The following is a 19,061-nucleotide window of genomic DNA, read 5'->3' as shown; positions in this document are numbered from 1 at the left end:
ACAGCTACAGTAATTAGCAGAAGCCTGCACACATGTGAAGACTGACTTCAGGAGCATAGTTGATCCTTGTAGTACAGGACGTCCATGGTGGTAACAGGTCTGTTACATAAACCACTGTCTGAGCTCTTGTGGCAATGCGCCCCGCCCCTGTGTGCATTTGTGTGTTGTGTGTTGCGTGCGTGTGTTAATGTTGGTGTATAGTCATTGGTACACGGGATATAAATGGGTCTGTGTTTCACGTGTATTTAAAAAGTGTAGATTTGTATTTAGGCACGAGGAGAGCACAAATCACTTCATGTGCTGGTTAAATGTAATATGTGAGCACGGGGTTGCACAGAATTAATTCACGTGCTGGGATTCAAGTGAATAATTAATTAGTAATTGAATCCCAGCACAACAGTATATATAGATGCACGTTTCTTTCACTCAGGGTTAGGTGTTCGGTGAGTGGAGAACGGGAGAGAGAGAAGGAGTAAAGTAAATCGTTAAGAACGTAAATATTAGTGTTATCTGCTCACCGTGTTTTGTTCGTCTGTCTGTGCACTGTCTAGTCCGTTTTGTTCGTCTGTTTATTTTGGCTACAAGTGCCGTGTCCTGTGTTTTTGTCTGTTCCAACCTTTTATTTTCTGTTCTGTTTATTAAATGCTGAACGCGATCACGCGTTCAGCCTCACCAAAACCCCATCTCTCTGTCGTCTGTTTACTCCCTGCTTCTGGTCTGACGCCACCCACTCCGGCCGTCTTTGTGACAGCTCTCCAGAACAACAGGGGACCAAGTCACATTTTGAGAAAACAAAATGTTTCACTTAATAAAAGCCTAACAGCAGAACATTAATGGAGATTTGCAAAAACATAAATACAAGATGATCTGATTTAGAGTATTGCAGCATGCTTTATTGTAATGGGCAGTTTTTTTTAGTTTATTAATAGTTAACAACTAGCTTACTAATATTACTATTATAGGTTTTTGCTGTTAACATTTTGTAAGTACTGTATATGTTACAAAGAAAAGGTGGTTACAATAAAGTAGTTTCAAGATACAGTTCAGCCACTTGGTGGCACCAAAAGAACCTTTGTTGCTGGGTCGCCTTGTGGGCTTGAACCTTGAATGCTGAATCCAGTAGTACAGTAATATTAACAACACCAGGCTACAGTGAGATCCAAACTTCATACGTTTTCCTGTTGTTTGCAATCAATACAAGTGATTTGGATACAGTATTTTTGAACTTGCATCATTTAATGGGCCTCATTTACAAAAGGGCTCTAAACTTTACAATGACTGATAATTGCAATCAGTGTGCATGTTAATGATTTCCGTATTTACTATTGCAATTTTATTTATTATTGCGTGTAATCCTTGGCATATTATGGCACACACTTTGGTAATCAGAATGAATATGTGATTTGTATGGTAATGCATGCTGATGTATTTAAATGAACATCAAGCTCAGAATAATGAGCTGTATTCACATGGTATTTACTAAAGGGCGTTAATGTTAGTGTGAGCATTGAAGTGATCATTTATTAGTGTGCATGGAAACAACCACTGATAGGCGCGCTATTTAAACCACTTTTTCTGGGCTGAAAACTAGTGATGTGCAGTTTGATTCTTTTTACCGACTCGATTTGTTTGATTCATTCAGTTTAGAGAATCAATTCAATCTGGCAGCAAGGGCTATTTAAGTTAAGACTGTTCACTTGGTGGGCCACACCATGAAAAAAAAAAGTTATATATCGTAACGTACCTGAAAATGTCTATAGAAATTGTATGTAGGCCAATTTATGCGTAATTTAATGCGTTCTCTGTTAGTAAATGGGGCTGTAAATTTGGATTTATCGCACATGTTAGGCTCACTACTTTATGTGTGCGCTAACTACAAATGTAGTGCCCTTTCGTAAATGAGGCCCAATGTGCACAGTCTTGCAAAACCCCTGGTAAAACCTTGTCTCACACATATCTAAAATCTGAGCCCTTTACAGATTCTTTCTGTAGTTTCCAAGAAGGCTGGAGTTTTGGAATTCCACAGCTGTCTCGAACATTTCTTCATTGAAGATCCAGAAGACCAAAAGTGAAAAAGGTTACATACTGTACATACTTAATAGGTTACTTTTTAAATCTATTGCTATATTGCTGGAAAACATGTTGAACCAACCTTTCTGTTTTTGTCGGGTTCAGTTTATACATATACATTAATCACATCAACAACTGTTAATAATAAAAGTAGGTTTACTTATTATCTGTAACTAGAATGCAGTGCAGACACATATATTTTGCATACAAATCATATGGCAGAATAGGCATGATTCCATAAAATGTCCTTACATCTGTTTTCTGTGATGTGCTGTTGCTTTTATGCACATACTTCATGCTTATAATGGCTGTTTAAATAAAAAAAAGTCCTGCTTAATATACACTATATTACATTATAGTTTTCACAGGGTCATACAATGCCATATCTCTTGGAATCTGCAACACACTGAATACTATTACATAATGTCTAGTAGATGTTGGTGTTCTCCAGACAAATCTTTACTCAACATGTTTACAGGTACATTAACCACCTGATCCTGATTGTACTGTATGCAGCACATATGACTGGAAAGAGTAGCAACACTGAACTCAAGTGCAGTGGTGATGCTCTGTTGCAGGTGGCAAGTTGAGGTTCACCAGTTTGCTTTACTTTGGGGGGAGACACGATCAAGCCATGAGCCTAGAATACAAAATTGAATACTTGAATAAATCTTACCAATGATGCCAATTATTTCACTCATAATTTAGTATCAGCTCAGCCAATTGCCTCTTTTTACACTCAGGAGCATGACAGCAAATGATGACGAGCTACTGGGTCCTGGAGGACAAAAGCCAACCCTGTAGGTGTCCGCTTTAACTCACTGGGGCCACAAGCAGAGGCCACTGAATAGACTATCACTCTATTTTACTTCCCTCTTGGGGGCACTCACTGTTTTGAAGAACATAGCTCTGAGTTTAATGTGGTTCATATGATGTTTCTGATTAGGGTTTGCACTTCAGTACAGTACAGTAGATCCCAAGTGTAAATTTCAATGGTTTGTAACTTTTTGTGCTTTGTGTAGGAAAATATTGGGAAATGTAGGAAACGACAACTGGACTGTATACCAGTGTCTTTTGTACTGTGATAAAGAAAGGGTTAATGTATTTCAAACAAGTTGTGTGAGCAAGAGGGAGTGGAACAGATGCAGCTGGGGGTGCAAGTTTTGTCTGACAAAGCAGAACATCCTGTTATTAGTACATTTCGTGGTAAATAGGATAGGTTTAGCAAGAACTCATTGATGTAATGGTTTTGAGGAAATTAAGCTAGGTTGTTTGGGTTTAGCAAATGATTAGGTACAAGGCAGGTTATGACCCTGATACAGTATAACCAATAAGGCCATGCAGGCAATTATAGTTGTGTGTTAAGGAAACTGGGGGTAATGTCACCGAAGGTTGTAACTGCCAATTAGCTTAGGGCACGCATACAGTTAGTCTAAAGCTGGTTGTTAGCTGGTATATATGGAAAAAGTACATAAGCATCTGGGCACTACTTGGGGAATTCTGATCTAGAGGATAAAATTTCCAACCCCATCTTGAGAAAGACTGTCTAGTGTACAGGTAGGCTTGATAAATCTATTGCTGTTACTGTAAGCTAGGTGACTAATATAATCTGTCAAAGAACAGATTTGCTATAATTGCTTGTTGTTATATTACTATGCAATAATGGAATGAGTATTGTCTAATAAACCATATTTTGAATAATACTTGTTATTGTCTTTATTATTGTTCAATTCATATGTACTAGGACAAAGAAATAATTGTCTAGACCAGTGGTTCTCAAACTTTTTGGGCCGTGCCCCCCTGCCTCTTGTCTGTGTAACTTGACCCCCTCACCCCCCATCTACAATGTAACTGCAGCAACTTGGAGAACAACAAAGAAGGCCTTCAAATCAGTTTCAGTATTTATCGTTCTTATATGGCACTTAATTTTAAGGTACTGGTAAACTTTAACGATAAACATTTGCTATCTCTCAGTGTTAAAACTTACCTATGGTTCACAACATAACACAGGGAATGATCACAGTACTGAGATGCAATATTAATTGTAGGGCAGTATTGCTACATGTATAACAATTAATCCAAAACGAAAGTTTTAATTTGCTTCAAAATCATTTCAAACTGGTTATTAAACTAGCAAGCACTGGCAAAATCAGCCCAGTTTTATACGGTGCAAAACTAATTTATTTTAATGTTTTTTGTTCAATTCTGGACTTTGCGATACCTGCACGATGCCTGCATTAATCTACAACGTATCGACAATAACAATCAACTATTTTGTTACACACTTTCTAACAAGTCTGACACAAACAACTGTAGCTGTTACTTAATTAAACCTTTGTAAAAAAAAAGTATAACACAAAAAAAGAACAGTCCTACTACAATAGCAGGTGTAGTTTACACTGTCTCTGGGTTTCTGACCGCATTCATCAATTCTAGATTTATTTTAATCAATTGATGGAAATGTCCGGTCTACTTTTAATGTTTTCAAATAAATTGTCTTCGTCACTGCCATTCTCATATCCACTTTGACATCTGACATATTACTCCCCTTGTCCAGAGCTTCTTTAACCTGTTCTGTATACCAGACTGCGGGATCGCTATGAGCACTGTATGCAACCCTCTGGTGGAAGTATTATTGGCGATCCAATCAAAACCACCAATAAAACCAAAACAAAGTATCCGCCCATTATACGGTATAACCTAGGTTAAGATGTGCGCTGTAATAAAAAAAAAAAAAATCCTGAACCTTCTAACGCCCTCCCAGGATACAGTTCGCAACCCCCAGTTTGAGACCCACTGGTCTAGACCACAATCCTCCCTATACTTTCATGGGGATTGTATTCTCAAACACTCACACTGTTTTATTTTTTTCTTAATAATGAATGTATTATTTAATTATTATTTATATGTAGTATTTAGTATTACCTCCTCTGACATCTAAATTGTACTTAATGTTCCAGGAACACCCACAGTTTGAATAGCTTCTGTTGTACAGAGAATAAGATTGCAGCCATCCCACTCCATTTTGCTCTGGACAAATCAACAACGCTCATCTAAAACAGGGCTGCAAAATTAAGGAAAATAATTTTTGGAACTAGTAGCCTACCATGTGTGGGCTTCTTAATTGTGCTGGTGGTGTTGGTGGCGTTATTTTATTATCCTGCGTGTCCAGGCAATTATTACAACAATTTAGGAATCAGTATAATTTGGGGGCATCTTACTATAGTGCTGCTGTTGTGAGTACTTGATAGGCTGCCATATTAGCACAGCAGTTCCCCAAAACTACTGAAAAATAGCTGTCATGTAGGGTGGCAAGACATCCTGGTTTGACTGGGACTGTCTGCATTTCCCATCAACCATCCCATTGTCTCAACATTTTTTCCTTAAAAAAGTCCTGGTTTGCAACTGTGCCAGATAGTACTCCTGAAAATAATTAACATATAAAATCTCTACTATGGAGGGTTTCAGTCCAGCTGCTTGCGAGGTACAGCAGCAGGCAGTTTGAAAGATTTGTCATGGATTAAATAAAAAAAAAAAAATAGCAAAGGGTATGGATTACAGTGAGTAAAAATAATTCAGTATTACTAACTAAAATCACCATATTAAAGGTTAATTGAGAAATAAAATAACCAAAAAAACATAAAAGGAATGTGTAAAATACTATGTTCCAGAATAATATTTTTCATATCCGTTACTTTACTAAATAAAAAGCATGCTAAATTATAACATTTAAATGGTAAAATAGCAATGCATACATATGGTTAGCACATGTAGTTAAACGTAGCCATGAATTGGAAAAAAGTCAGAGGTTCTTGATTTTTGTTAGTTTAATGTGAAAACAATGAAAAAAGCAATATATTCAAATAAGAAGCCTTCTTAAAACTCACACACACACCTCACACACACACACCCTCACACACACACACCCTCACACACACACACCCTCACACACTCACACACACACACACACACACACACACACACACACACACACTGCTTGTATAGTTTTACAACTATTTTAAATATGTGTCCCGGGTCTGAGCTTTGGAAATATGGTCACCCTTCTGTCATGTAGCTTCACGCATGTAGCATTATGGGGCTAAAATGGCGTAGCTGGCCATAGAATTGGTGAATTCCACAGGGGCATCCTGCAAAATGCTCCTTCGCAAAATGGATCCTTTGTTTTTAAACTAATGAATGGCTTCTTTTGTGCAGCGTTGCCATTGAGTTTAGATTCATGCAGCCTATTTATAACTGCTTGATGATGGACAACTGCTTCTCCACTTTGTGGCTCTTAGCCACCTTTGCTGCTTTCATGACAATTTTTTGGCCCCGTCTTTCAGTCTTCCTAGGACAGCCTATTTTTGGCTTATTTCAAATTCTAAGGTATTTGCTGTGTTCCTTTGTTTTCCTGTTGAGGAGAGTGTTCTCAGCAATAATGGTTGCTAATTCACTTGTTTATTGTATTGCATGAATGAATTTACTCAGTAAATGCATTAGAGCCATTTAAAGACATTTTGTAACTTTTATCCAAGAATGCTTCACTTTGAATGACCATTTAAAAAATATGAACATTTGATTTTATGAGGAAGAACTGAAAGCCATAATACAGTTACAATATTGAGTAGACATGAAAACATACAAACAAATAATTTTAATGTTCCACTAAAGAAAATGTGTCAGTGGTAAAAAAATCTTAGTCTCTTATTATTTTGATATATAGGGGTAGATGTACTAAGATCGGGCAGTCACAGCGCAAACATACCGCAATTTGTATTTTGTCGTATGTACTAAGAGAAAATATGTTAATGAAAAGAGCCGCAATATACTAATATAAATATTTGTTCCGTCTTCTTAGCGAGATCTGTAGCATTACACATTCCGGGAGTCGGGTGACGTTGTTCAAATAAAATAGCGGCAGTTGAGTTGTGGTTTGCTGCAGCAGAGGGTGCCCCGAATGATAATGTCTATACATGCAAGGATGCAAAATCAAAATAACATTGTTTTTGTTAAATTTAAACGTCATCTGTACAATGCATTCTGTTCCGTCTTCATTTTACCTATTTTAATAAGAAAGGCAGTTTAATCCCATCATATTCTATAGTGGGGCCCCCACCTTCACTCCCAAAAAGCTTTTCATAATCACACACTAGCCCCTCGCTATACCGGACATGTTTGTCCAACATATGGAGGTGTTGGGTTTAAAAACAATACAATAAAATTGCACACACATACATTTATAGTGCTCAATGCATTTTAAATGTAAATCATTGCGCTGAAATAACAGTAACGTGTTTTGGGTAAGCTACACATTACATTATATAAACATATAATTCTGTACAGTATACAGTACAGTAGTAAAATCAAATAAACACCTAGCACACTTTCTTTTTACTTTAGCCTACCGGTAACACAAAATAAATCATGCTGCTGCATTTTACACATTACTGTACAATGCAAATAAAATATTTTTTTAAATTGAAAGTAAATGATTTTAGCGGTTTAAAAAAAAAAAAAAGATCATTATATTTAACTTGGCCTGCTTAATAGCCTAGGCAATTTAGACAAAATAGATTGTGGTACTATGCAGATGCTCAGAATGAGCTGGAGGGGTTAGTGGCACATCTGTGCAGTCTATTGCTCCCAACACGTTGAGAAAACCAGATATGTCATAGAAATTCATTTTCAAGGCTTGTGAGTACACCCTGACTGTAGTGAAAATTTGGTACTTGTGTGTTTGCTTTAAAAATGCACTGAGCACAACTGACAATGCACGAGAAAAAGCGGACCTGGAAATGCCAGCAACTATTGCGACTGTTTAAAACATGCTTTCAAAAGTTCTTCAAAAATTGATGCAATTGTAAGTGTTGCAATTGCTGGCAGCTTTAGTACATCTCATTATAATGTTTGAGAACCCTAATTTACACTAGCCCCTCCCCCTTTTTGTGAATTTATGCAGGAACGCCCATAATTACATATTCATCTAAGGCTGAACTGCAAAGAAAAACTGCTGCCGCAAAGCATTCCCTAAAAAGTCACTAACAGCATTGCGCTTGTTTAGTACATTTCGCCCCAGACTTCTGACAGGCGTAACATTTTAATACATCTACCTCATAGACTGTGGGAGGAGAATGAGGAATATGTTCAGGCATGATTTGAAATAGTTACTCACCGACCACCTTTCCTGAGCATGTCTGGAACATCTCACATTCATTGGTAGTTGACGTACAAGGTCATTAAAGGCATTCCCCTTTTTCTCGGACCAGCTGAATTTGTCCATGGCTTCCGTGAAGGTAAGATTGTTGTACTTCTTAGGGCTTTTGATTATAAATGGCCAGGTGCTTGGAGGAAAAAAAGTAAAAACAACCAGATAATACTCTAAATTGGTAATGCTGTTTTTTTGTTTTGTTTTGTTTTTTGTATATATTCTACTTACAATGATGTAATTCTGTATTGTTGGTGTCCCCTTATGTTTATACAAAGTCATCATCTCCCTGCCATGTTTATTCTACATTTTATTTGTTAGTTCTGGGTTCACTAAGTTTCCTTTATGCCTCGGAACTTCAGGCCTCAGCTAACCTGTACAATAAACTAATTTTATCTTAAGAAATACCATTAGGCTGAATAATACAGCTGCATATACAGCATACGGTTAGACTTCTGTAAGTAATTAAGGAGGGGCTTTTTCATATAGCATGCATCTTTAAAACATACCAATAATTAAACGTGCATTACATTAAAGATGGTGTTTACAATGACTTTGTAAGACTTTATAATGATAATACCGAAACATTCCAATTTTATATACCTAATCATGGCCACCTGGATTTACAGTAGATGTCACTGGAGTGTTCTTTTATATCTCCAAGGAGTACCTAAATGAATATGTGCTTTGCTATTAGAATCACTACACTGTAACATGAACTTGATAAAGAGTGTGTCTTAACTTCAAATCAATTCATGTTCAAAGAAAGGCTTTAAATAATATAATCATTAGAAAAGAAGTATTTTGTATTAAAATATTTTTCCACAGTGATTTGATGCTATGATCTTAAGGACCGTAAGCTTATTTATTGATGGAGGGCTCCGTTTGTAGCTGAGATTTCAAAGATTTATCGGCCACAGTCTGGAGGTATGTATATCAACTTGAATACTGCATTTATAATTTATATGTGTATAAAAAATGTATAGTATAAACAGATTAACCTGTTTTGACAATATTCAGAGATGTATGTTTTGAAAATTCTGAGAATGTACTTTTGACAATTGTGGGGAAGCACTGGTGTAGCTCAGTGTTCTGTCTCTGCCTTTTGTTTAATTGGCCCTTGTGCTATTTTGTTTGATATAGTGCAATAGGTATTTTTAACACACGATTTGCAACAGGATTACAGTAGATAAGGACGTGTATTTTTGTCCCAGTAAGATGATGATTCTTCAGTTTGTCCCTTGAATTTGACACATTGTGACCCATGGAACGATGTTAATTGTTCCAAGCTAACACTGGCCTACCCCGTGCATTTCCAAAATCGAGAATACTATAGTACAATGATGGTATGATGACATCAAAGTTCTGGAAAAAAAATCCATTCTGGCTGCAAGAAGTCATTGTTTTACATAATTGCAACACAAGTTGTTGTTTTTATAGAGCTGTTCCAGTACATTGCTTACATTAACAGATACAACAGTTTTGTTTTTTCCATGATCTTTTTCAAAGAGTAAAAATGTGTCAAAGTCCTGTAAATCCACATAGTCCTTCAAGAATGTTTTTTTTTCTGATTTGCTATATATCACACAATATTCCATAAATAAAGCCCCTGCTTATTAATGCAGTCATAGCACGTTTGTGGGAAAGTTACTACTTATTCTTATCTTACTATAATCTTTTTAGTACTGCACAGCAGGACCTGTACACAACTTTTCAGTTCCTAAAAACAAGTTCACTGCACTCAGCAGTACAAAGAAAGACAGCAATAGACCTGTAGGGTAACAAATTCAGATGGTTCTCATTTGCAGAATTCCATCATTACGTGGGCCGAAGACTCATGACCAACAGCAAATTAGGCTTGTTGGTTTTGTTCTGAATACTAGGAACATAAATAATGTATTCTTTAAACTGTTCTTCTGTCTCAGCTTAAGGGCATGTGAGGTGAACATGCAAAGTTAAGAACAAGTTATTTCCCTGGATTATGATATAAAATCATTCAAAGGTAACATATGCAGCAAATGCAATCTTAAACATACGGCTTGTGTTGCATAATTTTATTATAAGAATAATATTTATATGTTTGCAATTTGTATTTTGTGATTTTTATATTTGTCAAAACCAATTTCAGACAAAGTAATGCATCACGAAACTACAAATTAAGAAACACAAGACTTTTTGCATCAAACATCTAATCCCCCCCCCCCCCCCCCCCCCACAAATACATGAATACATCCATAGGTATTAACCCTTTGCGGTCCTATGTCGGACCAGGTAGAATTCACAGTACCATCACTATCCAGTTTCCTAGTCATAGGTATTCATTCTTGTGACCATTCAATAATTCCTGATAATAATTTCATTCTGTTCCTTCACTCATCAAAGACTGACAATTTACTCAATTATCCAAGATAAACTCCCATCTCTGCCCTTACGCTTCCTTGTCCAGGTTCCTATCTGTCAAAAAAACCTTCAGTCCCCTAGATCCCCTGTTTATCGAATGTTCCCGTAATGTCATTACAAGACACTGGTTCACAACTCACCTTTCTTCTCTTATCTCCAAAGCAGGTCCCTCTCCCCAGTTCTATACCCCACACTCATTTAGTACTGGCGCAGTCTCATCAGCAGCAAAAGCCAACGTTAGTCATCACCTTATAAAAACTATGGGTCGCTGGTCATCAGCAGCAGTTCATTCCTACATTCATTCTCTTCCTGCAGACATCTCAGCAGCTCGCCAATCAATTGCTAGTATGCCCAGAGTGGGGGCACCCTTTCCGCCAGGACCAACAGAGGGTTTTTTTTCCTCTCCACCGAGCAGAGGGTTTCACATAGCCTGTTTTACTAACCATCTCTCTCTTTGTCCTAGTTTGTCCCTCTTCCCTGTTTTATGTTGTGCATTGGCACATGGTCTTTTGTCTTCACAGGTGCGGTTCTTGCGGGGAACCGGTAGTCCATCCTTTTGGGGGGTTAGTGAGTCTCACTTCCCTGGCCTCTAGTCAGCCACAGCAAATCAGAGGGGACCACCGGCCACACTGTTCTTTCACAGCTCATGTGCTAGTTTCGTGTCTCACCCAGAGACTATTGTTTCTCTCTCACTGTACCAGTAAGAGCTGTAGTCATCTACAATCCTTAAATACTAAAGTCCAAATACTAACAAGCTCTGTCTTTCAGATACCCCTGCAGGCGCACTCCAGTGCCTGGCCTCGGAGGACTTGCCTCACCTCTTTGAGGGCAGCTCCTGGAGACAGGGATTCATTTTCCTTCCTTCTTTCCGGGTTATGAACCTTTCCGTCCTCTGGGGACATGGCCCGGTCCACGAGGCAGCGCCTCCAGGATTCTCCGCAGAGTCAGACGATTTTTCTGTTTTTTCAGGGGGTCCTGGGGGCCCATGAGGCCGACCTCTGCAGTACGAGGATCTTGTGGTATAAAGTCCGTACCCCGTCCTTTGCCCTGGCCCGCAGGCCACTAACAGGTCAAACCTTCCATGGCCAATAGGCCACTAACAGTTCAAAACAAGCACTCCTGGCCTGCAGGCCATCATCATTCCCTCGAGGCTAAGGCTCTAAATACTAACCTACATTCTTCATGCAGCTCCACATATTTTTAAATGTGGGTCAACCTAATATTATGAAAATGGCGCATGTAACATGTGACTCTGTAAGCCCCAATGCGATAAACAAAAGCCCATTTCTTTATTTGTTTTTTAATTTCTTTAAATAATAAAGATAACATAATAAATCCATCACATAATGTCAAGATTTTAACAAGTGTGATATTATTGGGGTATGAATAATGTAATATTCTAGCTGTAAGAAGAAAGAACCAAAGGCACATCCACAACCCAGACACGTTAACCTTTTCACATAGTTCATATTACAACCAAAAATACTCTGCAGTATTTTGGTTTCCATGATCTGGCATCAAAAATGTCAAAGATATATATCAAGATATATATATATATATATATATATATATATATATATATATATATATATATATATATATATATATTCAAGTTAACTTCTGCAATTAACGCATACATTTTTTGGGAGATTCAATGCAGTACTGACGCATGTTCATCGCACTCCTGACTCCTGCGGCACCATTTTAGCATGCCAGGATTTAATGAGTGTATTGGTCACTGTTTGTATATAAAATTTGTCACGGAACCGCATTATGTAGCAAAGCACTCAAACTGAAGGACTTGTGACAGATCATTGGATAGAAAAAGGGTTACATGTATTGACTGTCAAAGTGAGTTCCAGTATCAAAGAAGTGCATCTAGTCTAAACATGCTTTCACTTCTCGAAATACACTCTAGTAGTTTTTCTGCTACAGACAACCACAACACAACAACAAATGAAACCCGTCAGTTTCGACAGAGTACTCTTTTAAAGATTCAGGATCGCTGCAAACCCATGAATCAAGCTAAATACGATACTATAAGCACAGCCAGTGCTGTTGGATAGCTACCGACTGCAGACCCATTAACATTGTAGCTTTGTTTTATTTCAATAACCCCACATTTATTTTTAAACAGTATTATTTACAATTACGAAGAGTATAACTCTTACTCAGTGAATGAGTCATTTGCAGATCATCGCTCATTGGGTCACTTAGTTTAGTTTACATTTCAAAATACGCCATATTCAGAATACTAGCCCACCTCATTTCCTGCACAGTTTATTGCCCTGCCAATAAGCTTCTGTTCAGAGCCTTTGTAGTACAAAGATGGTGGTCAAGATTTGTTATCAGAGCAACTAAAAGCTACACTATGGACTTAATTTGTTTAAAGAGATGTATGAACACAAACACATCTCTTTGAAAACACCCACAATGTGGACTATTTTTGTGACTGCCTGTCTATTTAACATAAACAATGGTTTATATTACACCACAACTAGAAAGAAGTAACATTTCTAACATTTTGTAAGACTTACCACAGTTTTATAAGCGAATGTACAAATCTTTACAAAAAAAAACCTTGTGTTGTCGTGGGTCTTGTTGTGGTTTATAGATTCATAGATGTTTGCAAAACCATATAAACTGACTGTAAAACACATACATAAGACACATGGTTAAACAAATAAACGTCATGGGACTGTTCTCAGGTGTGTTTTTCATTATTTTAGTATCTACAAGACTGGACCTATTGTCGTGAAGAGGAAATCCACTTACGTGACTGTCGTATACATTTCTTTTACTCCAATAAATGTAAGCTGTTTTCTTATCTGTGGAAGGCTTTCACATCGGGTTAGATTAATTCTCGGATAGTAAAGTAGAAAGGAGAGACACATTTCATCTCTGGTACTTAAGCCACCCTGTAAAATGAACAGATTGAAAAATAAAACCCTTGTAGCACTGTAGTGCTACAGAGACAATTTAAGAAAGGACTGAAAGGAAAGCAATGGCAGGTGATAGGAAGTTCAGTGGAAGGAACACCAGGTGTTCTAAGGTAATACCGGGAACTTGTAGTCAGAACTGAGCATTACTGTGGGGGGGGGGGGGGGGGGGGGTGGTCACATCTTTAAGTTGAGACTCCAAGGTTTAGTTTACTTTGTAACTGTACTGTATGTCACTAGACTCCATAAGGTGCTGGAAGGTGTCTTGAGGGATGTTAATCCATTTAGTCATTAATATTTCACTGAACTGGTACAGAGGGGTAAGCAGAGGATCGTGATGACGAATACGTAATTGAAGTTCATCCCAAACATTCTCAATTGGATTTTGGTGGCCATGGAAGATGCCTGAAGTCTCTGTCATGCTCCTAAAACTATTCACGCACAATTCTAGCACAGGGAACTGCAGTACTGTTGGTTGGACTTTATTTGAAACAATGCATTAGTACACTACAGCATTTGTACAGCCCTCCAGATTAATCAAGGGCCCTGACAACATATTATTATTATTATTATTTGTTTATTTAGCAGACGCCTTTATCCAAGGCGACTTACAGAGACTAGGGTGTGTGAACTATGCATCAGCTGCAGAGTCACTTACAACTACGTCTCACCCGAAAGACGGAGCACAATCCCTTAGCCACAATATAAAAACAAGCAGCTTTCGCTTAACAGGGTTAGTGTGTTCAGAGGCGGAACGAGAGACGAGAGTCGTGAGATAAGTGAAACTAAAAGAGAAAACAATTGCTACTCGTGCTAGTTTTAGACTAGCATGATACTTGTTAGTTCTGTGTCTGTTTTGGCCATCGTGCCATATTGTTTTGTATAAGTGTTTTGTTTTGTTTGTTGAAATCTTTTAGAATGTCCGGGCCTGTGCATCTCGCAAAATAACACCTTCACATTTTAGAAGACCTTACTTTCTGAGCAGCGGTAATTATAAGTGCAAAGAAGAACAATTTATCATAAATGGCATATTTACCATCATCACTCACATTTATCATTTTGATATTTGTTTCAGAATATGAGCCAACAGCTGTTAACACCGACATAACAGATTGGTGTCTGGCGCTGTATTTGCAGGCTGTTTGTTGAGCCGAGAGAAGCCATAAATTCAGGCAGATTGGATGGTTGTCAGAATCTTAAAATTGTTCATCATCATTTCCTAAAGAAAGTGTTAAAATATCTATTGTTGAATGACATTTTTGCATTCAACACACTGCAATCAAAGTAGATGCAGGGCTTGTTTTAAATTACAGTATTCTACCACCAAGGACTATGTAATATCCCCACATAATAATCTACAATATTACCTTAAAGGGAAAGTGATGTCAGCCATGTTATATTTTTAACATCACTAGGCCTAACCCAAATGTGTATAGATAGGACTGGAAGATTTAAGCCAACAGGAGATATTTGGGATACTTGAAAATAACAGAGGTGGGTTTAAATTAGTGACTAAGAATTAAATGTATCTGTAGTAAAAGTTTAATGATAGTAAATCAGGTGAATTTCTTACCCATGTCATATTTTTACGATCTTTGGTGTTATACTTGCATTCAGTCACCAAATTATCTCCCTAAAAACAGATAAAACAACAGATAAAAAACAGATTAAAAAAATCACATAAATATATTATCTTTGGCTTTACAATTTATTATTACTGGGGTTGAAAATATTCATAAAGATTTACTTTGAATGTTGAGACCAACCAAATAGTGCCTAACAAAGAGAAATAGAAATAAAGAAAAAGAAAATTGGCAGTTATTTATAGCCTTATTTGTCTGCAAAAATTGAGATTTAAAAGTTGCTAGAAATGTTTATTAATGTTCAACAGTGTTATTTTGTTTCTTTCATTACAGATTGTAGATCTGGTTGGTTAGATATTTGGTTATGATTGGGGTTAATGTTAGGTGGGATAAATATGGCATGTAAGATTTCATTTGCATTCGATGTAGTTGTAAAATTAAAGCGATTTGCCACCACAAATTCCTACATTTATTTAGTTCATGTATTAAGATATTTTTTTATTCAGATTCAGATTCAGATTAATATTCTAATATTCTGAGAGCATTATATGCAATGCAGTACTGTTTCTTGTAATAGACTGTTATTTATGGAGTGGAAAATCATATTTGCATACAGGCAGTAGTGTTCTTTCTTCCTTCAGGTATTGAAATTCCTGGAAGTTGAAGTCATATGCATCGTCATAAGCCAGCAGCTGCTGTTCATCCCCATTTCTGAAATGTCTTGTTTTTAGTGATTGTCCAGCAAGGTGTGAGTGAAGGAGAACAGCAAACACATGAATTCCTGATGGCATCTCAAGTTCCAAGGCCTAAAGAGCAGTATAAATTAAAGGTAAGTATAGCAGCAGCTGATGCCCACTGATAGGGAAATATTGTGAGACATAAAAATCAACTGTTGTGTACAAAGACATTTTTTGTATTGGGTTTTTTTCTTCCGGTAGAATAATGGCATATCAACTCAAAACCTGAGGGTTTATAATTTACAATACAGCGCATTATTCCGAACAAGGACAGATTAAATGGTTCAGGGATTTCTAAATAGAGATTTGGCAACAGGAGTGACAAATCACATCTGAAAGACAACATCAGCCACGTTTTCTTTAATTATACCATACAGTACAGTACATGTATGTGATAGGACGGCATTTGTCATGCCAAGTAAAACAAGAACCTGATTTTTATTTGCTTACATATAATATAAACTAAAACAGGAATATGTTGATAAAACATTATCTCACTATTGTCATTTCATTGAGGCTGAAGTTTAATACTTTGAATTAACTACCATTTTTATTCTGATATAACTAAGACCTACCTCCTGGAGACACTCTGTAGTGCAATGCCCTTCTGAAATGTATTCAGGTAAGCTTGGTGGGATCATATGGTACAGACTGACCCAGACTCCAGTCTCAATCACACCAGCATCATATTCCCTCAGCACCGGGGTATAGAACAGTCTGAGGCCTGAGCTGTCTTTTAAATCTGCAGAATAACACAGGGACTCCTCAGTAATTACATTCTTGTCTGGGAACAACAGTAATGACCAGAGGAATCATCTGGTCATCAGAAACCCAGTAAAAAGTAAACAATTGCCTACTATAGTCTTTTTCCAAGGATTAAAGAAACATATGCTATCCCTAAATGTTTCCACCTGTTTTAAGTATTGGTGGTAAGTTTCCTTTTAAAACACTACAAATAAGATTATCTCCAAGAAAGCATGTCCAACTGGTTTGCCATCGTTATCATTCAAGGTTGCAACATACATGGTATTTTTCAAACTTTTTGTTCTCCTGCTATGCTGTTAATTATGGTGTATTTAAATGGGCTGTGGTTGTATTTATTTCTGTATTCTTTTTACTTTTTGGTCCAGTTCATGTCCAAAGATTTGAATCTCCAAGAAGTTATGTTATTATACAACAGTGGCATTGCCTTACCCACTTTCTATTACAGAAGTTCCAAGTCAGAACAGCCTACATGTGATAAAGGCTTTACATTTGAAACCAGCACAACATGCTCCAGCCACTGAAAGACTTTTTGAAACTGACACTGACCTGTACTTTCAAAAGGCCTATCATTTCTATGACTCTGAGACAGACCTGCACTTTCATAGCTGTCAAAATATAGCTGATTTTTTTCATTTGTTTTTAATACCAGCTTTACAGCCATGTGAAAAACATATCATATCATATCCTTTTGCATAAAATAAAATTAGGGTCACCAAACAAGCATAGAAGCTAAAAATGCCTACCTGCTTGATATGTTGGGTTATCATAGTGCATTTCCATCAAAACATACACAGGATCTAGTGATGTACCAATGGAAACACCAACATGAGGTGGGTACGTGAAAGCCTGCAAGTTTAAATAACAGTCACTAGCCATTTAACAGGCTGTGGAATAACTCAACCAATTGATTTGCTCTTCAAATAGAAAAAAAAAACATATGCCTGGTTGAACTTTTTTAATTGGTCAATTTAGTCTCTTCATTTAATGGCTGAATAGACAATAGGAATATGATAAATCAAGTTTGTATAATAATAATAATAACTATCATGATAATGAAACACTGCATATTCTGTAGTTAATTATCACTATATGAGGTTACACTTCAAAATAAAGTGCATATTCATGTGAAATAAGAACAGTGCTTGTGTTAAATATGTAAATGTAGAATGTACCATGAATTGATATTTACTTCATATGAATTCTTTGGAAAATATGAAATGACATTTAAATTATCAGCATTATTTGTGCTTCCTAATACAAATATATTGGTACTGAATTTCTACAAAAAGAACCTGAGCTACAAGAAAAAAATACATATATAAAATGTTGTCAAAACAAAATTACAGTAGCATTAACAGTATCTCGTAATATTTGGACCAAAGCATTCCAAAAGGTTAAGTTCCAACTGGGCTTGCAACCAATATTTGCGTTTCCTAGACTAACCTTATAAAGCAACTAGAAAGCACAGTATAGTAAAGTAAAACGATTGTAAATGCATATTATAACCATGGGGAAAGTATGGTAGAACTAAAAAAAAAAACATTCTATAAATGTAAGACTACTACTATGACTAATAATACTACTAATACTACTACTACTACTGCTACTACTACTACTAATATTAATAAGATATATACTTACCTCTCCTCCTATTGCCCAAGCAAAAATAACACTTTCACATGTAAAATATGAATCTGGCATGTTGGGATGGAAACACTCATGACCCAACTCAAGTTCACTGTCATTTAAATGGCTATCACACTGATACACCAATATGTGATGGACCACATTTTCATGGCCTTTCTGAATCAGAGGTTCAATCTGCAACATAAGAATAGAAAAAAAACACTGGTACATTTGAACTTTTCCCTGATCTAAACCCTAGTTTATACTTCTGCATATTCACAGTAAGGTTCCCCAGCTTGCAATACTAGTAGGGCATGCTGTAATCCACACAACAAACCATGTGATTATAGTCTGGGACAGCAGGTACTAGACAGAAGCAGAGGAAACCAAAAGAATTACAAAGGTTATAGTTTAGGGTTACAGCTTGGCATTAACAAAGCACACCTAGAAAAGCTGTTCAATTTTGAGACACACATTTTCATAAGCCAATAGAAACGTGTTTTCCTTCTTTGTCTAAAAATGGCAGATTTCAGATTTGGTGAAAGGACAAGGCTAATAGTCTTTTGTTTATATAAACCTAAATCATATTAGACCATTACATGTAGTCTGAATACACACACTCAAGATCTACCAGAGTTAAGAAACTGGAGTGAGGCCATGAATTGACTTTCAATTTAGGAGTACAAGGAAACAGCATTGTAAACATTCATCAGCTACATCATGGTACTTGAAAACT

The 19,061-nt window shown here is 36.8% G+C and overlaps 1 protein-coding gene across 1 annotated transcript in view; it reads right to left on the bottom strand.

Annotated features, from left to right (window-relative positions):
- Window positions 1-868: 868 nt before the first annotated feature.
- The window catches only part of moxd1 (monooxygenase, DBH-like 1), a 33,371-nt gene continuing 15,178 nt past the window's right edge, over window positions 869-19,061 (bottom strand). The window contains exons 5-12 of the mRNA XM_034019075.3: window positions 18,341-18,520; window positions 17,443-17,545; window positions 16,510-16,676; window positions 15,812-16,003; window positions 15,188-15,247; window positions 13,451-13,593; window positions 8,243-8,411; window positions 869-2,710 (exon numbers count right to left, since the gene is read on the bottom strand). Coding sequence (XP_033874966.2) covers window positions 2,543-2,710; window positions 8,243-8,411; window positions 13,451-13,593; window positions 15,188-15,247; window positions 15,812-16,003; window positions 16,510-16,676; window positions 17,443-17,545; window positions 18,341-18,520 — 1,182 coding nt within the window. The 3' untranslated portion in view covers window positions 869-2,542. The remainder of the gene's footprint in view (window positions 2,711-8,242; window positions 8,412-13,450; window positions 13,594-15,187; window positions 15,248-15,811; window positions 16,004-16,509; window positions 16,677-17,442; window positions 17,546-18,340; window positions 18,521-19,061) is intronic.

This window comes from Acipenser ruthenus, chromosome 6 (genome assembly GCF_902713425.1).
Source record: "Acipenser ruthenus chromosome 6, fAciRut3.2 maternal haplotype, whole genome shotgun sequence".
NCBI classification, from domain to species: Eukaryota; Metazoa; Chordata; class Actinopteri; order Acipenseriformes; family Acipenseridae; genus Acipenser; species Acipenser ruthenus.
This window is presented reverse-complemented; position numbering and strand designations above follow the sequence as displayed.